Below are 19,933 nucleotides of genomic sequence, written 5' to 3' on the forward strand. Positions count from 1 at the left end.
CATCATGAAAATCGTATCTTATGTCTAGTATTGCCACTATGGCAGCCATCATGAAAATCATATCTGATGTCTAGTATTGCCACTATGGCAGCCAAAATGAAAATCATATCAAATGTCCAATATTGCCACCATGGCAACCATCATGAAAATCGTATCTTATGTCCAATATTGCCACCATGGTAGCCATCATGAAAATCATGAAGTTAATCGTCCTGAACAGAAAGTATTATTGAGATGGCATTGTTACCAGAAGACTTTTTAGTTGATCCAATATGCAAACGACGATGCTTGAATAACCAATATGACCAACACAGTGGCCATGTTGAAAACCTTGTTATTATTACTCCTTTGGAATGGTTTTCACTAAATGATTTCTTTTCATGTCTAATTAAATTAAAGTGGTGCATATCTGACATCTAATATGGCAGCTGTGAGAGCCATCTTGAAAATCTTATCACTAGTCTCCTGTTCATGAAATTATTTCATTACACCTCTTCCACGATAACTCATGCACAACAGGGTCCACAAACATAGACTGCACTATAAGCAAGGGCACAAGTTACCAAGTGACCTCCAAACATTAAAAAAAAATCTACTTATGCTTGAGAAAACCACAGAGGGTTAGGGAACTGGGCTGTTAAATGACTGAATCCTCGTTTAACAATCATGTTGATAATAATTGTTAATAACGTGCTTTTTCTAATGAAGTTGTTCGTTATTCGGTATAAATAACATTTATTTTCAAAATGTCCAACATGTGAAGGATCATACCAACTGGTTTGAACAACCATCACATGTGAGCAAAAACATCTGTGTATTACGTCAGTGCTTTTTGTTTTGTTGATTAGTCTGGTTCCTGTAGTGGTATTTAATAGTATACTACCAAGTCGGGAGTCCACATAGCTGGGAACTAGACCATCTTTTAATAAACCACCAAATAAGAATCTTTTTTGAAAAAACTAGCAACATTTATTTCGTGAGATAATCTCCAACGTCAAAACTCAATTTTTGTATTGTTCCATTAGTACAGTATTGATATTGTGATTCCATTAAAGTAATAGTGAAACTTTTCATCATCTTGAGGATATCTCTAAGTGCCAGTTCTGGAATTCTCTGAAAATCGCTTGCCCACAATAGTCCATATCTGTGAAACCAAGCTCTTTATTTTACAAAGTATTCGTTTCACTTTTTTGGCCTTGCCATCCAGAAAATCTTGTTATCACAACTTCTCCTGAATTGATAATCATATAGACGTTGGGTTTTCACCTGAAGACTTATTAATATGTCTAGTTGGTCCCAAGTGAAAATGTTAGTGATTTGACTTCAGATATGGACACAGTGGCCATCTTGAAAATCTTATTATCATTACTCATTCTAGGTGGAGGGACATATTGATATGAGGTTATAATGATGTCAGCTTGGTTCTAAATGAAACTGGTGCCAATCTTACCTCCAGTGTGGCTCCCACAGAAGTTAATCTGCTAATCTTATTATCATTCAAAAATATCAGTGATGGTTTCAACACTCGGCAGTTAAAAAGTAAGTAATGGTCTTATCCATACATGCCAACCATCATGTTTTTGGCATAATCATTATGTTTGGGGTTTTTTTTTACCTTGTTACATCTTACACTTACCTGTATATGGATTATGCTTCTGTGGTACATTAAAAAATAAAATAAAAATAATGCAATAAAAGTTATATTTCTCTTCAATCCAACTCATCCTATAAATTTGAGAATATTCATATAAAGAAAAGACTGCCATTTAAGAATAGCATAAGAGTATATTTGTCCATCCAAGACCTACATGTACTTTTCTTTTTTCTATTTATAGCAACTATATTTGACACATTTCTAAGAAAACAGGATTTTTCAATTTGAAAAATTACCTTACCGATTTACTATATTTTGACAATATATTTAGGTAGTGGACGACAGTCTATAATTTTCAGAATATGGCACCAGCTGTTAAACAAACAGGCATTATTGCTGTGACCAATGTTACATGACTAAAAAATGTTAGAGGAGATATCTTATTAAACCTCAAAGCATGTCACATTACAAAACATCAAATCAATTTTGCCATACAAATTTAAAAGAAGACTATGAGAGTGATGGAATACAGCACTCAGGTTTAGCATATCGTCTTGCTTATTACAGAATTTGACAATCATTCAGCAAAAGTTCCAGATGAATAACCATGACAAAGACAGATATTTCATCACATTTTTCTTCATGTACCTCACAATCAAATAAAAATTATGCCCCATTATGAGAGAGAGAGACAGAGAGAGAAATGTCTTATTCACTTTTCTGATGACTATGATCTTACTCGTTTACAAACGCAGTACTATTCCATTATCGACTGCTCCGGTTGCCTTGTGGTTAGAGTGTCCACCTCGGATGCAGGAGGTCATGGGTTCGAACCCCTGCCAAGTCATACCAAAGACTTACAAAATGGCACTAACAGCTGCCTCGCTTGGCGCTCAGCATTAAGAGGTTAGTGTTAGGACTGGTCGGCCTGGTGTCAGGATAATGTGACTGCATGGGACATCATGCTACATGTCTGCGGCATGATGCCTCAGTGCTAGACATCACTATAAAATGTCACACTGCAGACATCATAGCAGTATGACTGAAAAATTTTTAAAGCTACGTTAAAAATCTAAATCACACACACACACACTATTCCATTATCAATTAATACAACTGGGTAAGCAATCCCATTTAGTTTTAGTTAACACTTCCATTGTCCAAGAATAATATGGCTTTGTAGTTGTGTTCACATTCAAGCTAAAACCCATTTGAGGTCAACATTCAGCAGACCAGATAGATTAGTGAGGCTACCAATAGGGAAATGAGGCTACCCTTAAGGTATTATGAATATTGTACTGGATAATGAAAGGAAATACTGGTTACTCTTGGAAATTTCTCAGCCATTGACATCTTTGAACTTGTTGATTGAACTGTCAGCAATTTAAAATATGAACAAAGATCAAAAACAATTGCCACTCAAGTACAGGATGAATACACGCACTTTAAAATAAAATAATCTTATTTGTTGGGAATGGAGAGGTCATTGCACTTGCAATTAAATTTATACAGCATGTGAACTGGTCATTTTTGGGGGTTTTCCTAAATGGAGTCTGTATGGATAGAAATATTGTGAATATAAAAACTGAATTAGTATGGTATATATTTTCATAGTTTACATTTACTATATAACGTATTAATCTCCCTTGGACAAAAGCTTCAGCTAATTACTATTATTCTTATTCTTTTTATTATTATTACTATTAATCTTATTATTGTTACTATTAATGTTATTATTCTTTTTATTATTCGTATTATTCTTTTTATTATTATTACTATTCATCATTGGCGACTCAGTCTCGAAAGACCATGCGAATAGCGCCCTTGGGGTGTTGTCTGTCTCTGTTGGCATCGTCTGCTGATTGAGAAGATAACCTCATTGAGCTATTTTGACTCATTGGTTAGCATGCTTGATTACTAATTATTGGCTTCACTCATCTGGTATGGTGCATCTCTGTAAAGGTACTTTACTCTAAATGCTGTGGCACAATTGGTCTTTCTTGTGCTTATGTGTTGTTTTTTCTGAAATATTAAAGTTTGTTTGAGGAAATGGAATAAATCTTTAGTACTGAGACTTCTTCCATTCTGTATGCTTAATAGATTTTTAAGCTCCTGAGATTTTGTTTTCATGGTTGCAGTTTAGGCATGATTTTCTCATTTCAAGTCCCATGATTTTCACATTTCAAGTCCCATAAACTAAGAAAGGTATGAAGTTCTATGCATATAGTGCTTTTATCATTTTGTCAGTTACTACCTTGACTCATTCTTGGAAGTACACTTCTGATTGAGGACTCTCAAATACCAAACTTGTGTTTTTTCATCAATTGAGTGCTTCTTTGGAGTTTTCTTACACTAGGGAAATTAATTCCAGCTATATTTCTATTTCTCCATCTTTCTTCAACATTGACAAATATTTCATGTTTTATATGTCTGACTTCATCCTACAATAAGCATGTTGGCTCACAAGTTTAGGCCACATATCATTATGTTGCAAATGCAAACTGAGCCGATAAGAAGAGGGATATCATACTTTTTCTTTTGAAAGTAGAAAGGACTAGCTTTCAGCTGAGGCTCTGACCTGGATAGAATGGGCTATCGATTCAGCTTATTATGTAACTAACCCAATACCAATGAGATTATATTTTTGCATATTGGTTCACAAGTTTAGGACTGTTGCCACAAAGCATTATGTTGCAACTGCGAACTGACATCGTCAAGTGTTGGAATAGAGGTCAGAGATGGTTTTCTCTAACCTTAACTCAGAGACCTTTCAAACCGAATGGCTCTGCTGGATCTTTATCAGCAGCCCAAAAAGCTACTTTCCTGGGTTATTCGGCAACTTTACATTTATGTGGCTGCTGGGTTATTCTGCAACTTTGCATTTATGTGGCTTTCTTTACTTCTGCTGGATTTACCAGAGTGGAAACTTTTCTATGCATAAGTCATTTGATTACCCTAGCTTGTGTCTCACATGACTGAAAGTAGCATTCTTTATCCATTCGAAACCTGGATACCAAACTCACTCCAGGGTAAGGGAATGTATCTCCATCCACCTCTTACATATTTTCCTAATGTTTTATAATTGGTTAACAAATATGAAGAATGTAAATGTGTTTCTTCCATAATACTTACCTAATTATGAACCAGGTACACCCTCCCAAGCAGTCCCCATAGAGTTACATCCCTTGAGTGTGCACATCTACACCAGTAGTAATTTATGAATTGACAGGATTTGGCACCAATTACCTCAAGGTAACTGTGACCAATATATCCAACCACAATGACCTGTGTTAGCTTTTGCATTTAGCTACTTTTCACTGACACTGTTGCCTGCAGATTCATGTTACTTGGTGTGTCAGTGTATCATGAAAGGTTCTGCAGCCTTAAATCAAAACTTGGTCACTATGACTGATATTTCAGACTCCTGTGATGTAATTAACCTTGCATAATTTTTCTCTGACATTATTACCATGCTGCAGTGGTTTTTGACATGGGATGCATATTAAGAAGTACTATATCATTTAGACAAAAGTGTTTGCCATCCAGCCATACTACTATTGCTGATTTTTGTTATTTTCTCTACAAGGTTTCTTGTTTTAATTACAAGATAACGAGACAGACATATCATCAACAGCAAATTGCAGTTTTTTATATTTTCATCATTTTAGCAGAGCATATTATGTTCTAAACCTGTCTTCATTTTTCTTTATCTGTATGATAACTTCATTTCCACATTACATACTTAGTCTATTTTTAATAGCTTGCACTTGGAGTATGGAAGAGTCCTCTCAATTTCCTATCAAAAGGTCAGATGTCAAGGTCATTGACTGAAATAAGAAAACTTGTTTCTGCCCAATAACTTAAGTTGTCCACCATCTACAGTTACCAAAATTTGTGGATAGTTTACACTTGGAGAAATAAGAAGCCTGTTGATTTATTGGTCCAAAGGTCAAGGTCATTGTTGCAAAAAAAGAAAACTAGTTTCTGCACAGTGATATTAACTATATGATATACCTGGGCCAAATTTTGTCCAAGATCAAGTTTGCTGTGATTGAAAGAAGATAGTTATTTCGGTACAAAAATTTCAGTTCTCACCCATGCACTTTCACCAAAGTTTGTGGATAACTTGCATGTTGGATAAGAAAGGAGGCTATTGATTTATGAGTAAAAAGGTAAACAGCTGAGGTCGCTGTGACTGACAGAGAAAAATGGTTTCTGCTGCACAATAACGTGAGTTCTACGTCACAGACCTGGATTTAACTTTGTGGATGGCTTGCATATGAGGTGAGGGAGAAGCTGACCAGTTTGGGGGTCAGAGGTCAGGTATGACGTAAAGAAAAATGTTTTCTTTTGCATAATAAATTTACTTCTGGATTACAGACTTTCACCAGAGTTTTTGGGGGTGGCTTGCAGTTAAGATTTGGAAGAAATCTTTGGCTTTTGGGGGTTGAAAGGGTTAAGGTCAGGGTTATTGTGGCTCGAAGAAAAATGGGTGGGGAGAAAAACTTTTATTCTAGAGTAAGTTCCTTGACCAAAGTTTGTGGATGACTTGCACACAAGTTAATCAAGCAACCTATAGATTCTAGAGGATACATCATGGTCATGGCAAGTCTGGTAAGAAAGTAATGGTTTCTGCATGGTAACTTTAGTTCAAGAACACATACCTTGACTAAAGGTTGAGGTCATTGAGAAACAGTTGCTAGTACTCAACAGGATTGACCTTGCCCTACTAGATGCAGTTTTATGTGACGTTCACAGTACTTTTTTTTTACAGTCATGTGACATCACTGTTCAGAGGCAAGATTTTGAGATCTGTTGTTGTTGTTGTGGGGTTTAACGCCATTTTTCAGCACGATAGGCTATACATGGCGGCCAGTATTAATGGTGGAGGAAGAATCCGGAAAACCCCGGAAAGAACCACCGACCCACGAGATTTGAGATCTGTGAAAACTTTGTTGCATGTTTTGGCTGTGATGCATGTGTGTATTGTGAGATATATAACTTGGATATTGCATAGGTAAACAGCTACTGGTAACTTAAATTTAAAGCACCATTGCTGTTGGGTCATGTATCTGTCCTTGTTCTCTGAGACCCATTCCCTCTGTCATAACTTGGTGATCATTGAGATCCTTACAGTGTGAACATTTATGTTTTCTGAGCTACAAGCAAAACAGTGTCCTTTAAATCATTATGCAACCAGCACTGACTCGTGGATCTCTCCCTGCCCTGTGGGGACTGACCTCTGTGTCACATACTTGGCATTGCAAGCATGCAAGCAGAATTATTTTGTGTAGGACCCAGGATGTGTGTGTGTGTGTGTGTATGTGTGTGTATATATACATATTGTATGAAAATGGGCATTCATGAATGTGATGCAACAGAAGGTGTTGGGGTATGATATAAAAAAGGAAAGCATCAGCTTCTGCAGAACTCTTGCATTAATTTGAGTTCACAAAACTAGTATGATTTGCTAAGATGACCAATCCAATCCAGATTTCTTGACAAGTGTTATACCTCTTCGTTAGTTTCAGTAATTTAGGCTTTTTAGTATTTGTTGCTTTCTTCACATTCATCCTTGTCTTTCAGTTCTCCCAGTAAGGTTAAAAACAAGAGCCCAGCGTTCAAAGTACCCCATGGACGACCTGTTTGCCATGGACACAGTCGAAAGGGAAGCAGAGGGCGTCCTAAGAAACTGGAGTTTACATCTGCAAAACCAGTTATAGAAAAAGGCTTTCATGCACAGGTACTGCTGAAACTAGGCTGATAAATCAGCCCTTCACCCTTGATGATATTGATCTTTGGGTGAGGGGCTGATATCACCTATTCATTAAAAGCTGCAATTATCTGCATCCAACTTTAGCTCCACACATCAATGTATATTTTATACACTTACCAGTATTTCTTGTGGCTGTGCAGATACGGTCGGCTGAAGGGTTCTTTTGGTGACATGTAAATTATATTTCCTGAGCAAATCATATGTTTGGTGACTTGTAAATCCACCTGGAATAGCACAACCATCTGTCCTCTGGCCATTTTGAATTTTGCGCTTGATATGGCTGTTACCAATTACTGGTATGTGTCTAAAATTTACGCAGGTTTGTTCTGGAATGATTTGCATGCAGCAAAATTGCATATTTTAATGAACAGGTGACATCAGACCCATAACATTGTCCATCAGTATCAACACAGATTTGTGGAGTTGATTTATCAGACTATGCTGAAACAGGCATAACTAGGAAATATTTTTAATGCAGTTACACAAGTCAGATATCTTGCAGGGCATGGAGAATATTGTGTTCCATTGAGATTAAAAAAGACTGATTTTTATGCATTTTTATGAAAATCTTAAATACTTGATGATTTTCCCTGCCCATTGAACTGTAGATTTATTTTGAATAGATGCTATCAATCAAAATGTTAATTGCTTACTGTAAAGTTTTGTTTGATTTGGAAAATATATCTGAGATGTTGATATCTCTGCTTAGAGAATTTTTGCATCTGTCAGTCTGTTTACACTGACTACACTGTCCATTGACATTGGAACGTATTCTTGTTGAATGTATTGACAGAAGTTGTTTGATGTGAACTCCGATAAAAATCTTTGATATGATGTACCAACAGAGAAAATATTGGAATATTTTGTACATTTATCTTTTATTTTATATACATTGAAACCCTACTATAACACGATGGTCAGGGTCCACAGAGTAGGACCATGCTTTGTACCATACCATGCTATAAGCAGATAGTCAGTTATCTGAAGGACATGGGTGTGGTAATAAGAATAGGTGCAAAACTACATGCTTCATTGGTACAGCTAACATTTTAAACCAATGCATATTAAACAAGAAATAGTGAAAACATATTGCATATTTAGTATTTTACTTTATTCAGAGACCCATGCATTGTACATATACAGGATGCATATCTATAGCATGATTTATAGTTAAAGTGTCAACACATATACTCAATAAATGATCTCATTGCATCTGTAAGAGTGAATCCATAATCATCCATTGTAAATACACACAAGCTGTAATATTTAGTTATTTTGTCATTATGTGTCTCAGTTTGTACACACACACCCACAAATTGGAAAATTTATGTAAGGAAATATTAAGCTCATGTAGGGTTCCCTATGTCTGCATGTGCAAGTTCCCAAGTTCATTCAGTGATGTCTCTATAAATTTCATATTACTAGAATTTTCTCTGCTGTGAATCTTCAGTCCCTAACTTTTGTGCATGCCTATCTCCATCTCTCAATCTTTGGCTTCTTTCTTCTTCCATTCTTGGATGGTTGACTCATTAACACCTAAATGTTGAGCTAATTGCGCTTGTTTAACACTGGATTTAATCCTTTCAAGAGCTTCAAGCTTCTCTTTAACAATAAAAGCTTTATGTTTCTGTGTACTATTTATTGTTCATTGTAAATATGCACTAATTAACACTTTGACACCTATTTGTTTGAACAACTACAGCAAGATTAATTATGAATGAACAGTGCGGTCATTTTTATAGGGAATGGAGGATATTCATTGCTCACTTGATTGTGTATTGATTGTCAATGCCAAGCCATATGTACATAATGGGGGATTTCGTTTATTTTTAGAAATCATTGTCCATAATTTGAACAACCTTTAGCTGTGAAATTGTTTTTGATGATTAGGAATTACTTAAATTAGGGGCCTTCCGTTTAGTACATACGCAAAAATCTCAAAGCTTGACCCCTCCAACCCTGTACACATGCATACTTTTTTACACACCCACTCACCTGCGTACGTATGCTTGACACACCCCACCCCACCCCAAATTCTATAGAATGGCCTATATTAAATCCACGCAGAAACCATAAAGGATAAATGATATTAACGTGTTTAATAAAACAGATAGTCCACCAGCATTGTATGTCTGGCTGCATCAAAGAAATAAGTTGTGTAACTTTAATCAGTTTGTCTAGTGTCTGCTAAAATTCAAATGCCAACTGAACAGGTTACGTATTAGACAAATTATTATTGAGGTTTCATCCCCCACCCCTGTTTTCTGTGTGTAAGTACATTATCAGTAGACCACCATACACGAGCATATGCATTTGGGTTACCCCCCTCCCCCTCCACGCGTACATACTAAATGGACGGCCCCATAATTGATTCATAAATTCGCATGAGAATCTTTTTTCAACCACCGCATTGTTTGATGCTTGATTCTGTATGCAAGTTGAATGAGCAAACATCTGTCCACTTTTATCTGAGCAACAGTTGCACAGAGAATGTATTGAAGACCACAAAAAAGTCTCAATGTTTTTATTGCACAAGTCAATAATAACAAAATTAACAATTACAGCTTTTAATGTCTTCTTCCATATTACAAAACATCTTGTCAAATTCTTTTAACAAAATCATGTTCATTTTGGCAAAAAACTTTGCTGTAGCAAGACATTGGTGAAATTATTACTATTTTACGAGCCACATGCCACATCCATGCTATATACAAATTCATGTTAAAATGAAGCATGTTATAGTGGGATTTCACTATATCATTTACAGAATGTTAACATCTTTACCTTTTATCTTGCAACTTGTACTATATGTTTACATTTATTTTGAAGGATTTATCTTCCCAAAAAAATAATTTCATTACATATTTTAGGGCCTTGAGTTATATTTGGCACTGGATATCCAGTTATGTGCTGAAGGGTATTTACACCCAATCCATCCATCCATTCATCCATTTTATTTACCCTTGTCATTGCTTACAGCATCATCTAGCACCCCAGTATTGTGGAATACCTTGTATTTTCATCTCATTTATTCACCAGGCCCCAATTTGGCCTTCCATTGCAAATCAGTCAGTGATAGCCAAAGTGGGCTGGGTGATCCATGTTCTGAGTATGCAAGTGTTCCATAAAAAAAATGTTTTTCTTTGCAAACTGAAGGAAGTCTATGCACATGTAGAACATTACTATATATGCATATATTGGATAAACTTGTCATAAGCTGTTGGCTGTTCAAAAAATTAAAGGCACATTTTCAAAGACCCCACCACCCTTACATTTTTTAAAGGGCAGATTCATGTGATAATTAAAAAGTACTTAAAAATATTTAATTTGTCTGATGTAAAGAACTGTATCTTGCAAAGGTAACTCATTTTTCTAATTCAGTTACTGTATATCTGTAATGATAAGCCATCCTTGATGGCATGACGATCCAGACTGTTAAAACTTAAGCAGTTTGTATCCAAGAAAGCTCAATCCATTTATAGCTACAAAAAACTGGATACATTAACTAATTACCCAAAATATTGAGCCTATGTAGAGTTATATAGGGCACAGATTACAAAGCTTTTTTGGGAGGACTGTAGAGTTATATAGGGCACAGATTACAAAGCTTTTTTGGGAGGACAGTACAGTCCGATGAATCATACACAGCATAGTGCATACATGTAATAATTAAAAAGCTGTAGCCCCACGTGGCTGATTGGGTTCTAGCACTCACCTTTACTGATCATTGCCATCTCACCTTTTGTCCACCTATGTTTGAGTCACATGCTTGGCCCATGTAGGTATGTGAGAAAGCTTGCCAGTGGTTCCTAACAGGGATCTCCCCATCTTCCTCCACCAGTTATACTGGCCACCATGTATAGCCCAACATGTACTGAAAAATGGTAATGAACTTGAAATGATAACAAGAAGTTTATAATTAATACATGATAATCCAACCACTCCAATGATTTATACAAAGCATGGTGCATACTTGTAATGCTTAAACCACATGTTCTTGACTACTGCTTGATAATCCATCCCCTTAGCTGTATCATACAAAGCATGGTGCATACATGTTAAACTACAAGTTCATGATTATTATTGTTATTGTTGTTGTTGTAGTAGGGTTTAACGCCATTTTTCGGCACACGATAGGCTATACATGGCGGCCAGTATTAATGGTGGAGGAAGAACCCGGGAAAACCCCGGAAAGAACCACCGACCCACGAGAAGCTACTGGCAAACTTTCTCACATACCCACATTAGCCGAATCCAAGACTCGAACCCACGCAGACAGAGGTGAGATGGCAGTGATCTGTAACGGAGAGCGCTTTAGACCACTCGGCCACTCAGGGCCCCCTCATGATTATTACACAATAAGCCAACTTTATGATTTATTATAGATAACATGGTACATACATATAATGTTAAACTACAAGTTCATGATTATAACAAACTAAGACAACTCCTCAAGTTTTATCATTTGCAAGGTGAACTCCCTGAATTTGTGGAATAAATACTGTAACCATCTATTGCTTGAATATAATTATGAAAATATTTGATATAAAATATAGATTAGATTTTACCAATTGGTTATTTGATATCTAATATGGATTGGATTTCACCAATTAGTTATTTGATATCTAATGTTGATTGGATTTTACCAACTGGTCATTTGATATCTAATGTGGCTTGGATTTCACCAATTGGGACATATGAATGAATTTAAACTGCAGTCACAAATATAGTACATAGGTTTTGAACTAGTAAGCGACCCTTTTTCTTACAACCTTCTTAATACACACTCTACTTCAAAGCAGTATTCAAAGTTTACAGAATTGAAGTGATTAATAAATTCAATTTTATACAGATAGCTCATTAATTTACAATACTTTTGAACTATGTTTTTATGCTTTTATTTAATACAAGAAATTATTGGTGCATTGAACTTGGTGATAATTTAAGCATATAATTTTAATAAAATGATGATTCTATCTTTTTCCGACTAGCTGTTCTTTATTTTCTACTTCAACAGTCGCAAGAATTTAAATGTAAACAAACATACATTTCAATACATGTGCACCAGTGATGAAAAAGTCTAAACAACATTGTAACAAGCTGTAATTTTCTCATTTGAAGTTTATATGATGTAGCCATAGTTACTGTTCCTTAATCATCTGTCTATAGCTGTGTTTTAACTATTAAGATTATCTGGTTCATGGTACAAACCATTCAGTTTCATCAAACTAACCAGGTAGGCAAACAGGGGTAATGTTTTCTGTGAATGTGGGAGCATTAGTAACCATGACTCCCTGAGGATTTCTTTCTTTACCTGGATTTTTAAAACTTTCAGTACAAAGCAGCAGAGTACTTGCTCCCTGTCCCTCATTTTGTGTCACCTTGCACATCAGCTTCATCTGAAAACTCATTATCAAACATTCTGTCCACAATATTATTGTCATCCTCGACTAATTCCAGTTTCTTGGTGGTAGATAGCATGAAATGCCTATAAACTGCTCATCACCACTTAGGTCCTCTCCCATTACCCACATTGGCAAAAGCAGCATTTTCACCCAGTATCACTTAAAATTACATACTTGTGTTTACAATTTTTGATACTTCAAATGTATAACATTAAATCATTCCTGATATTTTATAAATGAAGTATTATTGAATATTTCATGTCGTAAAAGTAGTTCCATGTTGTGCATGCAATACAGAAATGTTTAGCTGTGTGATATAGAATCACAGATTGAACATCTGTATCAAATGCCAAATCAGGATTAAACATGTATGTAATAGGGATTGGATTTCACCATTGCTCATTTGATATCAAAATTTGTATTGAATTTCACATTTAGTTATTTGATATCTGAAATGTATTTCATTTCACCATTTGGTCATTTGTTGTCAAATATGGATTGCATTTCACCAGCTGGTCATTTGATATCTAAATATAGAATGAATTTCACCAGTTGTTTTCTTTTTAAGTCTGATCCAGAAATCCTATTGTCTGAAGTTTAAGTCTGATCCAGACATCCTATTGTCTGAAGTTTAAGTCTGATCCAGAAATCCTGTTGTCTGAAGTTTAAGTCTGATCCAGAAATCCTATAGTCTGAAGTTTAAGTCTGATCCAGAAATCCTATTGTCTGAAGTTGAACTCTGACTTAAGAAATCAAAAATTTATCGGACTTAATTTAGTTTATGTTTGTGAAATTGGTGTCGCCTTACCTGACAGTTCAGATTAAACTGCTTTTTTTAAAAGGTTTGTTCAAAGCAACTGTTGCTGTCTTATTAGCAAAACATTATGACATGTATGCTTCCATTTAAGCAAAAAGAGGACCAAGAAGCAAGTTGTTGTCCTGCTCTAGGTGACTCAGACAAAGATGTTGGAAACATTCCAAAACATGTTACAGCAGACTTGGATATTTCAACCAATAATTCAAAGGAAACCTGCAGGTCTGTCAGTCTGTGTGGAGCAGTGACCCCAGCTGAAGTGAAATCTCTGATCAAGGAATGGCTGGGCTCTGTATCAGGTGTGTGTTATATAGTTATCATTACCATATTTCTTCATGTGTATTGTCTTTCCCCATGATAAAAAAGGCATGGTAATTATTGTCCTAAAAATGTATCTGGTTGTTGTTAGTACAGATGCTCTTACAAGAGAGATGAACAGAAAAGAGGCACACAAATAATGAAAAGAGAGCATGTTACTGGGGAAAGCTTCAAACATGGCAAAGTAAGCATAAAAATGTAAGGATTACTGTATTGCAGAAAATGTTATCAATGTCTGTACAGTACAATCTAACTTTATGTGTATTCTGTTTAGAGGATAATGTTACCTTGATTGCACAACAAGTTCTTGTTATTTATATGTGAAGCACTCTCAGTGGCCAAGAGTTCTTGTTATTTATATGTGAAGCACTCTCAATGGCCAAGAGTTCTTGTTATTTATATGTGAAGCACTCTCAATGGCCAAGAGTTCTTGTTATTTATATGTGAAGCACTCTCAATGGCCAAGAGTTCTTGTTATTTATATGTGAAGCACTCTCAGTGGCCAAGAGTTCTTGATATTTATATGTGAAGCACTCTCAGTGGCCAAGAGTTCTTGTTATTTATATGTGAAGCACTCTCAATGGCCAAGAGTTCTTGTTATTTATATGTGAAGCACTCTCAATGGCCATGAGTTCTTGTTATTTATATGTGAAGCACTCTCAGTGGCCAAGAGTTCTTGTTATTTATATGTGAAGCAGTCTCAATGGCCAAGAGTTCTTGTTATTTATATGTGAAGCACTCTCAATGGCCAAGAGTTGGCTTATGTTGGCCATGTCGGTGAAGAAAACCAGAGAATCTGAAGAAAACAACTACCAATGGATAGGCATCCACCAACCCTTGCATGTGCTTGACAGAAAAGGCAAGAAAAAAGTGATTGAAAATAATCTGACCTGGCTTCTTACCTGGAAAGATACACTGCCACATCCTTAAGGCAAACATTGCCATAAATATTTTAATAATTTACTACAGGAATTAATTCCTCAAACCCTTTTTTTGAGTTCTGTGATATAATTTGTATTTTACATTTTGTATTTTGCAGCCCCTGAGAAAGATGATGAGGCAGTTATGACAGACTATCTGCAGGAATTAGTTCTTGACAAAAACCTGGAACAGGTGGAGATTATATTGAAATGCTTGTACAGGTAAGATTTATTTTATATACCATCAGGAAAATAAGACCTTATAACCCAGACAGTTTTTATTTTATGCCAGCTGTGAAAAAAGGTAGTGTATCAATTTGTGTGTCCTTTCATGTGGCTGCCAGCTATTTTCTTCTGCATGTGCTATGACTGTTTTTTATGTATCTATGAACAGTAGCCAACAAAAGCCTTGAATTTTCCCCATTGGCAACTTAAGTTGATGAAATAAAACACTTTTTGCTGTCTTCGTCCATTGTTAAAATAATGTGTATTGTATAACTATCAAAATTTAGACTGGTAATTTTGGATACTATTTCTTTTTCTGATGGAATGAAATATGCAGCAGAAAGAGTGGCAATTGTATGGTGAGTTGTTGCAGTCATCCTTATTTCTTTTTTTTAAAATATTCATCTAACACATGGAATTTCTCTGAAACTAGCCCTCCTGGGAAGACAGAAAAAACAACCTTCTGTATATATGTATGTATGTTTATGTGTGTGTGTGTGTGTGTGTGTGTATAGAGAGAGAGAGAGAGAGAGACAGAGACAGAGAGAGAGAGAGAGAGAGAGAAGCAACTCTTACAGGTTACTCACTAGATGATCCACCATGTTTACTTCACTGCCACATGCTAAGATGTCCTCCAGACAATCCAGTTAAATTCTATAACTTCTACAACATAATTTTAAATTGTCCACATTTCTTTTCATTGGTACAGTAAATCAAAATGTTCTTTTTTATGGTGCATGCAGTATTTTTGTGAATTCCAGTGAATTTATTTTTTTGCAATTATTGCAGCATTTGTTATTGTCACATGTGATTTCAATCAGTAACATTCAACTTCATTGAAAAATGTTTGGCACCGTACTTGTCAACTATTACATTTCTAAGTATCATAACACAGTTTACATTATTATGCTTATGATCATGGACTCTAAAGGCTTTTTGTTTTGACAAGTAGTTATGCCATTTATATTTTGTAATTCTACTGAGGATAAGCCATAGGACCCTGCCAATGAAGCATAATGGCTTGCAATCCCAGCCATACATATGACACTATTAAGAAAACAAGCTTTATGTGAAGATTTCCAAATTTGACCACGACAATACAGATAGTCCACACCAACCATACCACACTAGCCAGCCAGACCTTTTGAATGAGCTACATATGATTACAGTGGTCAGGAGTCTCTTATTTCTGACCAACAAGATGGCCAGACAGACTGCATTGCAAGTCAGTTATATAGAGCTGGTTAGACCATAAGATCATATACCAACTTTGGTATACCATTCTGATGGCCAAGAAACCAATCCAGACATACAAATGAGCTTTGTATGTTTACAACAGTCATGTCAGTGTTATTTGCAACTGATGAGCTGGCCTACCAATCAACTGGACCAAACATTCCTATGAAATTTCATAGCAAACTTGCATTACTTATGAAGCCATCCAAATGGAGTCAACTCAGCTGCTTGAGTCCAGCATTCCATAATGCAATCACTACGGAGGGAAAAGTGATGATATCATCCTGATGATACTATTTCATCATTTCCCGGTGATGAAGGTGATGAATGGTAATGCTGGATCATGAGGATCCAAGAATGGAATGGACAGAATCTAATTAACAGCAGCAATAGAGGAAATCTATCGGATTTTGTGTTTCCATTGGAATGCCATCCTCTGTCTTCAATCAGTTCTACCGAAATGGTCAAGTCCTTGGTAGATGTAGATGACATTAGAAACACGTCATTATTTAGAACCTTGCAACAATTTTTCAAGATTGCAAAAATTACCAGGCGTCTCATGGAGAATTTGCAATCCTGACACTGCAAGAGCTTCTTTGTGGATAGTCATTTGTATGCAAAATTCAACTAAAGATCATTGCTATTTTTCTGTACAATTCTTCCCTTTCAGTTTTCCAATTTTGTTTGAGCATTGAATCAAGAATGTGGGAAAGCAAAGGTCACAAGAGGTACCCTTTAACTTTCAGCATAATCTTCTGTCTCAACACGACCCTGTTAGGGAACATAAAAGAAAAGAGATCATTATCACCAGAGAATACACAGTGGTGTTTTCTTTTTCTTCTCCTGGCTAAACAAATTATAAGATGTCATATACCCCTATTTTCGCAGGCAGGCATAGAGGAGAGAGAGAGAAAATGCAGTTTCTCTATTCCAAAGGCCTTTTATAAATCGTAAGTGACACACCATCACCCCTGCCCTGTAGTTACCCAGACTACTCCCTTTTAATCACATTGGACCGACAGGGAGATAAATGAATCTCGTTGGGTTAGTGGTAGCTGCACAAACAATGATTGCTCCCCATTCATGAAAGCACAGCCTTTGACCCAGACATGAATTTACCACTTTAACTTAAGTTGCCAAGGAAACTTCTGATGGTGAGTCAATAAACAAGTGTGGAATCCCACAGGGATCTCCTGCAAACATGTATAAACAAATTGCTTCTTGTTGTGCTAAACATCAGAAATTCATCCATTTGCAGTATTGTAAATGTACTAAATGCTGCCAAACAGAATTTATACATCCAAAGAAAATGCAATATCAAGAATTGGGGATCTAAAGTACATTATCAAAGATGGATAAAAGCCCACCATATTGATACAGTTTGAGGTAAATGTTTTTGGATTTCTCTCCAGAAATTAATTTTAAGAGCTAGAGAGAATATTTAATATACACTAGCAAACCTCGAGGATCTGATGTTTTGCATTCAGATTCTCAAATGCTTGACTTAGCAACTTGTACATAAATTATGTAGACAGAGGTAACCAAATACTGCGCTTATGTCTTTGAAAACTTTACAGCATTTTTGCAGGAAATAAAATCAAAGCTTTGCTGTAAATACTGTGCAATTGACTTGCTATGTAGATTTTTAATGAATTTGTTACAAGAGAAATTTTAAAAAATATTTACAAGTCAGGTACATTACACCATTTGCATAGGTGCACATTTTATGCTTCTGGAAACCTTTTCTCAGAAACTAACAGTATATGGTGAATCATTTTGAAAATTTCTATTAAAACAACATTAAAATGTAATCTAGCAATAATTTGTTTCTGAGTTTTAAACATTATTTTTAGGCTGAGGCACTTCTGTTCATGCTTTATTTTAATGGTTCTTTTTACAGATATATCCATGTTCATAAAGCAGCGGGCTGGTTTTCTGCCTTGAGAAGAATTCTCGCCCACACACAAATTGTAATACAGTCTTTCTATGGCAGCACACTGAAATCCATGCAGCAGTGGCAGCTGGAATGTGGAAATTAAGAGTTTCCATGCCTTATTACATATAAATGATAGTTTAATACATTTTCTATTGCATTGCCTTCTGTTCTTTTATACCCAAGTCGTATTCTGCAAGGAGGGTAACAAAGTTTTAGCCATGTCAGTTTCTTTCATACATAATTATTTAAAGAATTTAATGTTGACTTATTATAGACTGTAAAGCAGATGTTGTGAAGTTTATGTTAACAGGAGTGACAGTGTTACAGTATTGGACTCCTCACACCTTCAGAATCAACTTCCAACATGTATCGTTGAGCACTGGCACTTTACTATGTTTGCCTTGGCACAGTGTAGCCTTTCAAGTGTTGCTGTTCCATTAAACACCATAAAAGAAACAAAAAAACTATATTACATGGGATATAAGTGGGACCTAGTGTGACGACTCTGTGGTCTTAAAGTAACAGAAAAGAGTGAAATCCAACAAGTTTTGTAAAATTGAACAAACATTTGATTTCCTTAAAAAAGGACAAATTATAAATAACTTACAGTATGGTGAATGAAATCCAAAATTGTCCTAAAATTTCTATCACAAGTCCAGAAGTATCAAGTATTCTAAATGAGTTCTAATGCTGATCCAAATGAAGTATTTAAATGAATTCACAGTAATTCCAAAGCAGCTACTAAATCCAAAAATTTGAGCACTTTGTATTTTCAATGAATAATTGAAATAAATAAAGAAATAAATCGTCTGAAATGATCAGAACTATATTATTCCTCTAAGACTGATGTTTATGCTGGGAATAAATAATTTTCAGTAAATCATACCTCGTATCAAAAAGTGAGATGCAATTCAAAAAGCAGAATGAGGCTCAACTAATCAGTTTGAAAACAATCTGTTAATAAGGTCAAGTACTTTAGCAGATAACCAATCAGGAAATAGGTCAGCTAGATTTTCCTAGGGGAAATCCCATGACTTCATCTCATCAACATGTTTACTTTGATTTAACACGAAGCCCACTGTCTTGAAGCTATAATATGTTTATTCAAATGACCTCATCCTAGAGTACAAAACCACAATGTACAAAATTACATATTTAGTATGCTTTTTACTAAATAACTGTTTCAGTCTATAATCATGAAAATTAACACACATAATATAGATATACATAACACTAGCAAATATTCATCTTTTCTCATCTGGGTCACCACAGAAATGTTGAAACTTATGAAAAGATGAGATCACCTTAAATCTGAAGGTAATGAAGATGAATACATGTAGAGAAATAAAGTAAGCAAAATGATTCAACAAGCAAAGAGAAACCACTACCAAAATAATTTTTGTGATGACAAAACACAAACCCAAAAATATCTGGAATATTTGTAAGGAATTTGGAGCAGGAAAGTACAAATATAAGATATATCATTGCTAAATAATGATGGCAACCATGTTTATGATCCATATGACATTGCAAATATTTTCAATGAATTTTTTTGTAAACATTGCCTCCAAAATTACAGAACATAAGTTAGACTCTGATCATTCAGAATGAAATTTCCGAATGATAACTTAATTTGAAATCCTGGAAATAAGTTCAGAGTTTGCTTTGAATTACCTCAAAAACATGGTTATTTCTAAATCTACAGGATT

At 35.4% G+C, this 19,933-nt stretch overlaps 1 protein-coding gene across 4 annotated transcripts in view; it reads left to right on the forward strand.

Annotated features, from left to right (window-relative positions):
* LOC149784849 (translesion synthesis protein REV1-like) overlaps positions 1 to 18,374 on the forward strand; it is an 83,275-nt gene extending 64,901 nt beyond the window's left edge. For 2 of the 4 annotated variants that reach the window (XM_089978414.1, XM_089978415.1), the window contains exons 17-20: positions 7,181 to 7,337; positions 13,684 to 13,888; positions 14,947 to 15,049; positions 18,189 to 18,374. In XM_089978414.1, coding sequence (XP_089834540.1) covers positions 7,181 to 7,337; positions 13,684 to 13,888; positions 14,947 to 15,049; positions 18,189 to 18,327 — 604 coding nt within the window. In that variant the 3' untranslated portion in view covers positions 18,328 to 18,374. Of the gene's footprint in view, positions 1 to 1,378; positions 1,540 to 7,180; positions 7,338 to 13,683; positions 13,889 to 14,946; positions 15,050 to 16,958; positions 17,017 to 18,188 lie in introns of those variants that run through there. The other 2 variants (XM_089978416.1, XR_016425321.1) reach the window with 2 other exon arrangements.
* The last annotated feature ends 1,559 nt before the right edge of the window (positions 18,375 to 19,933 follow it).

Source organism: Sinohyriopsis cumingii, chromosome 13, assembly GCF_028554795.1.
Source record: "Sinohyriopsis cumingii isolate HCF-2022 chromosome 13, ASM2855479v2, whole genome shotgun sequence".
In the NCBI taxonomy this organism is placed as follows: domain Eukaryota; kingdom Metazoa; phylum Mollusca; class Bivalvia; order Unionida; family Unionidae; genus Sinohyriopsis; species Sinohyriopsis cumingii.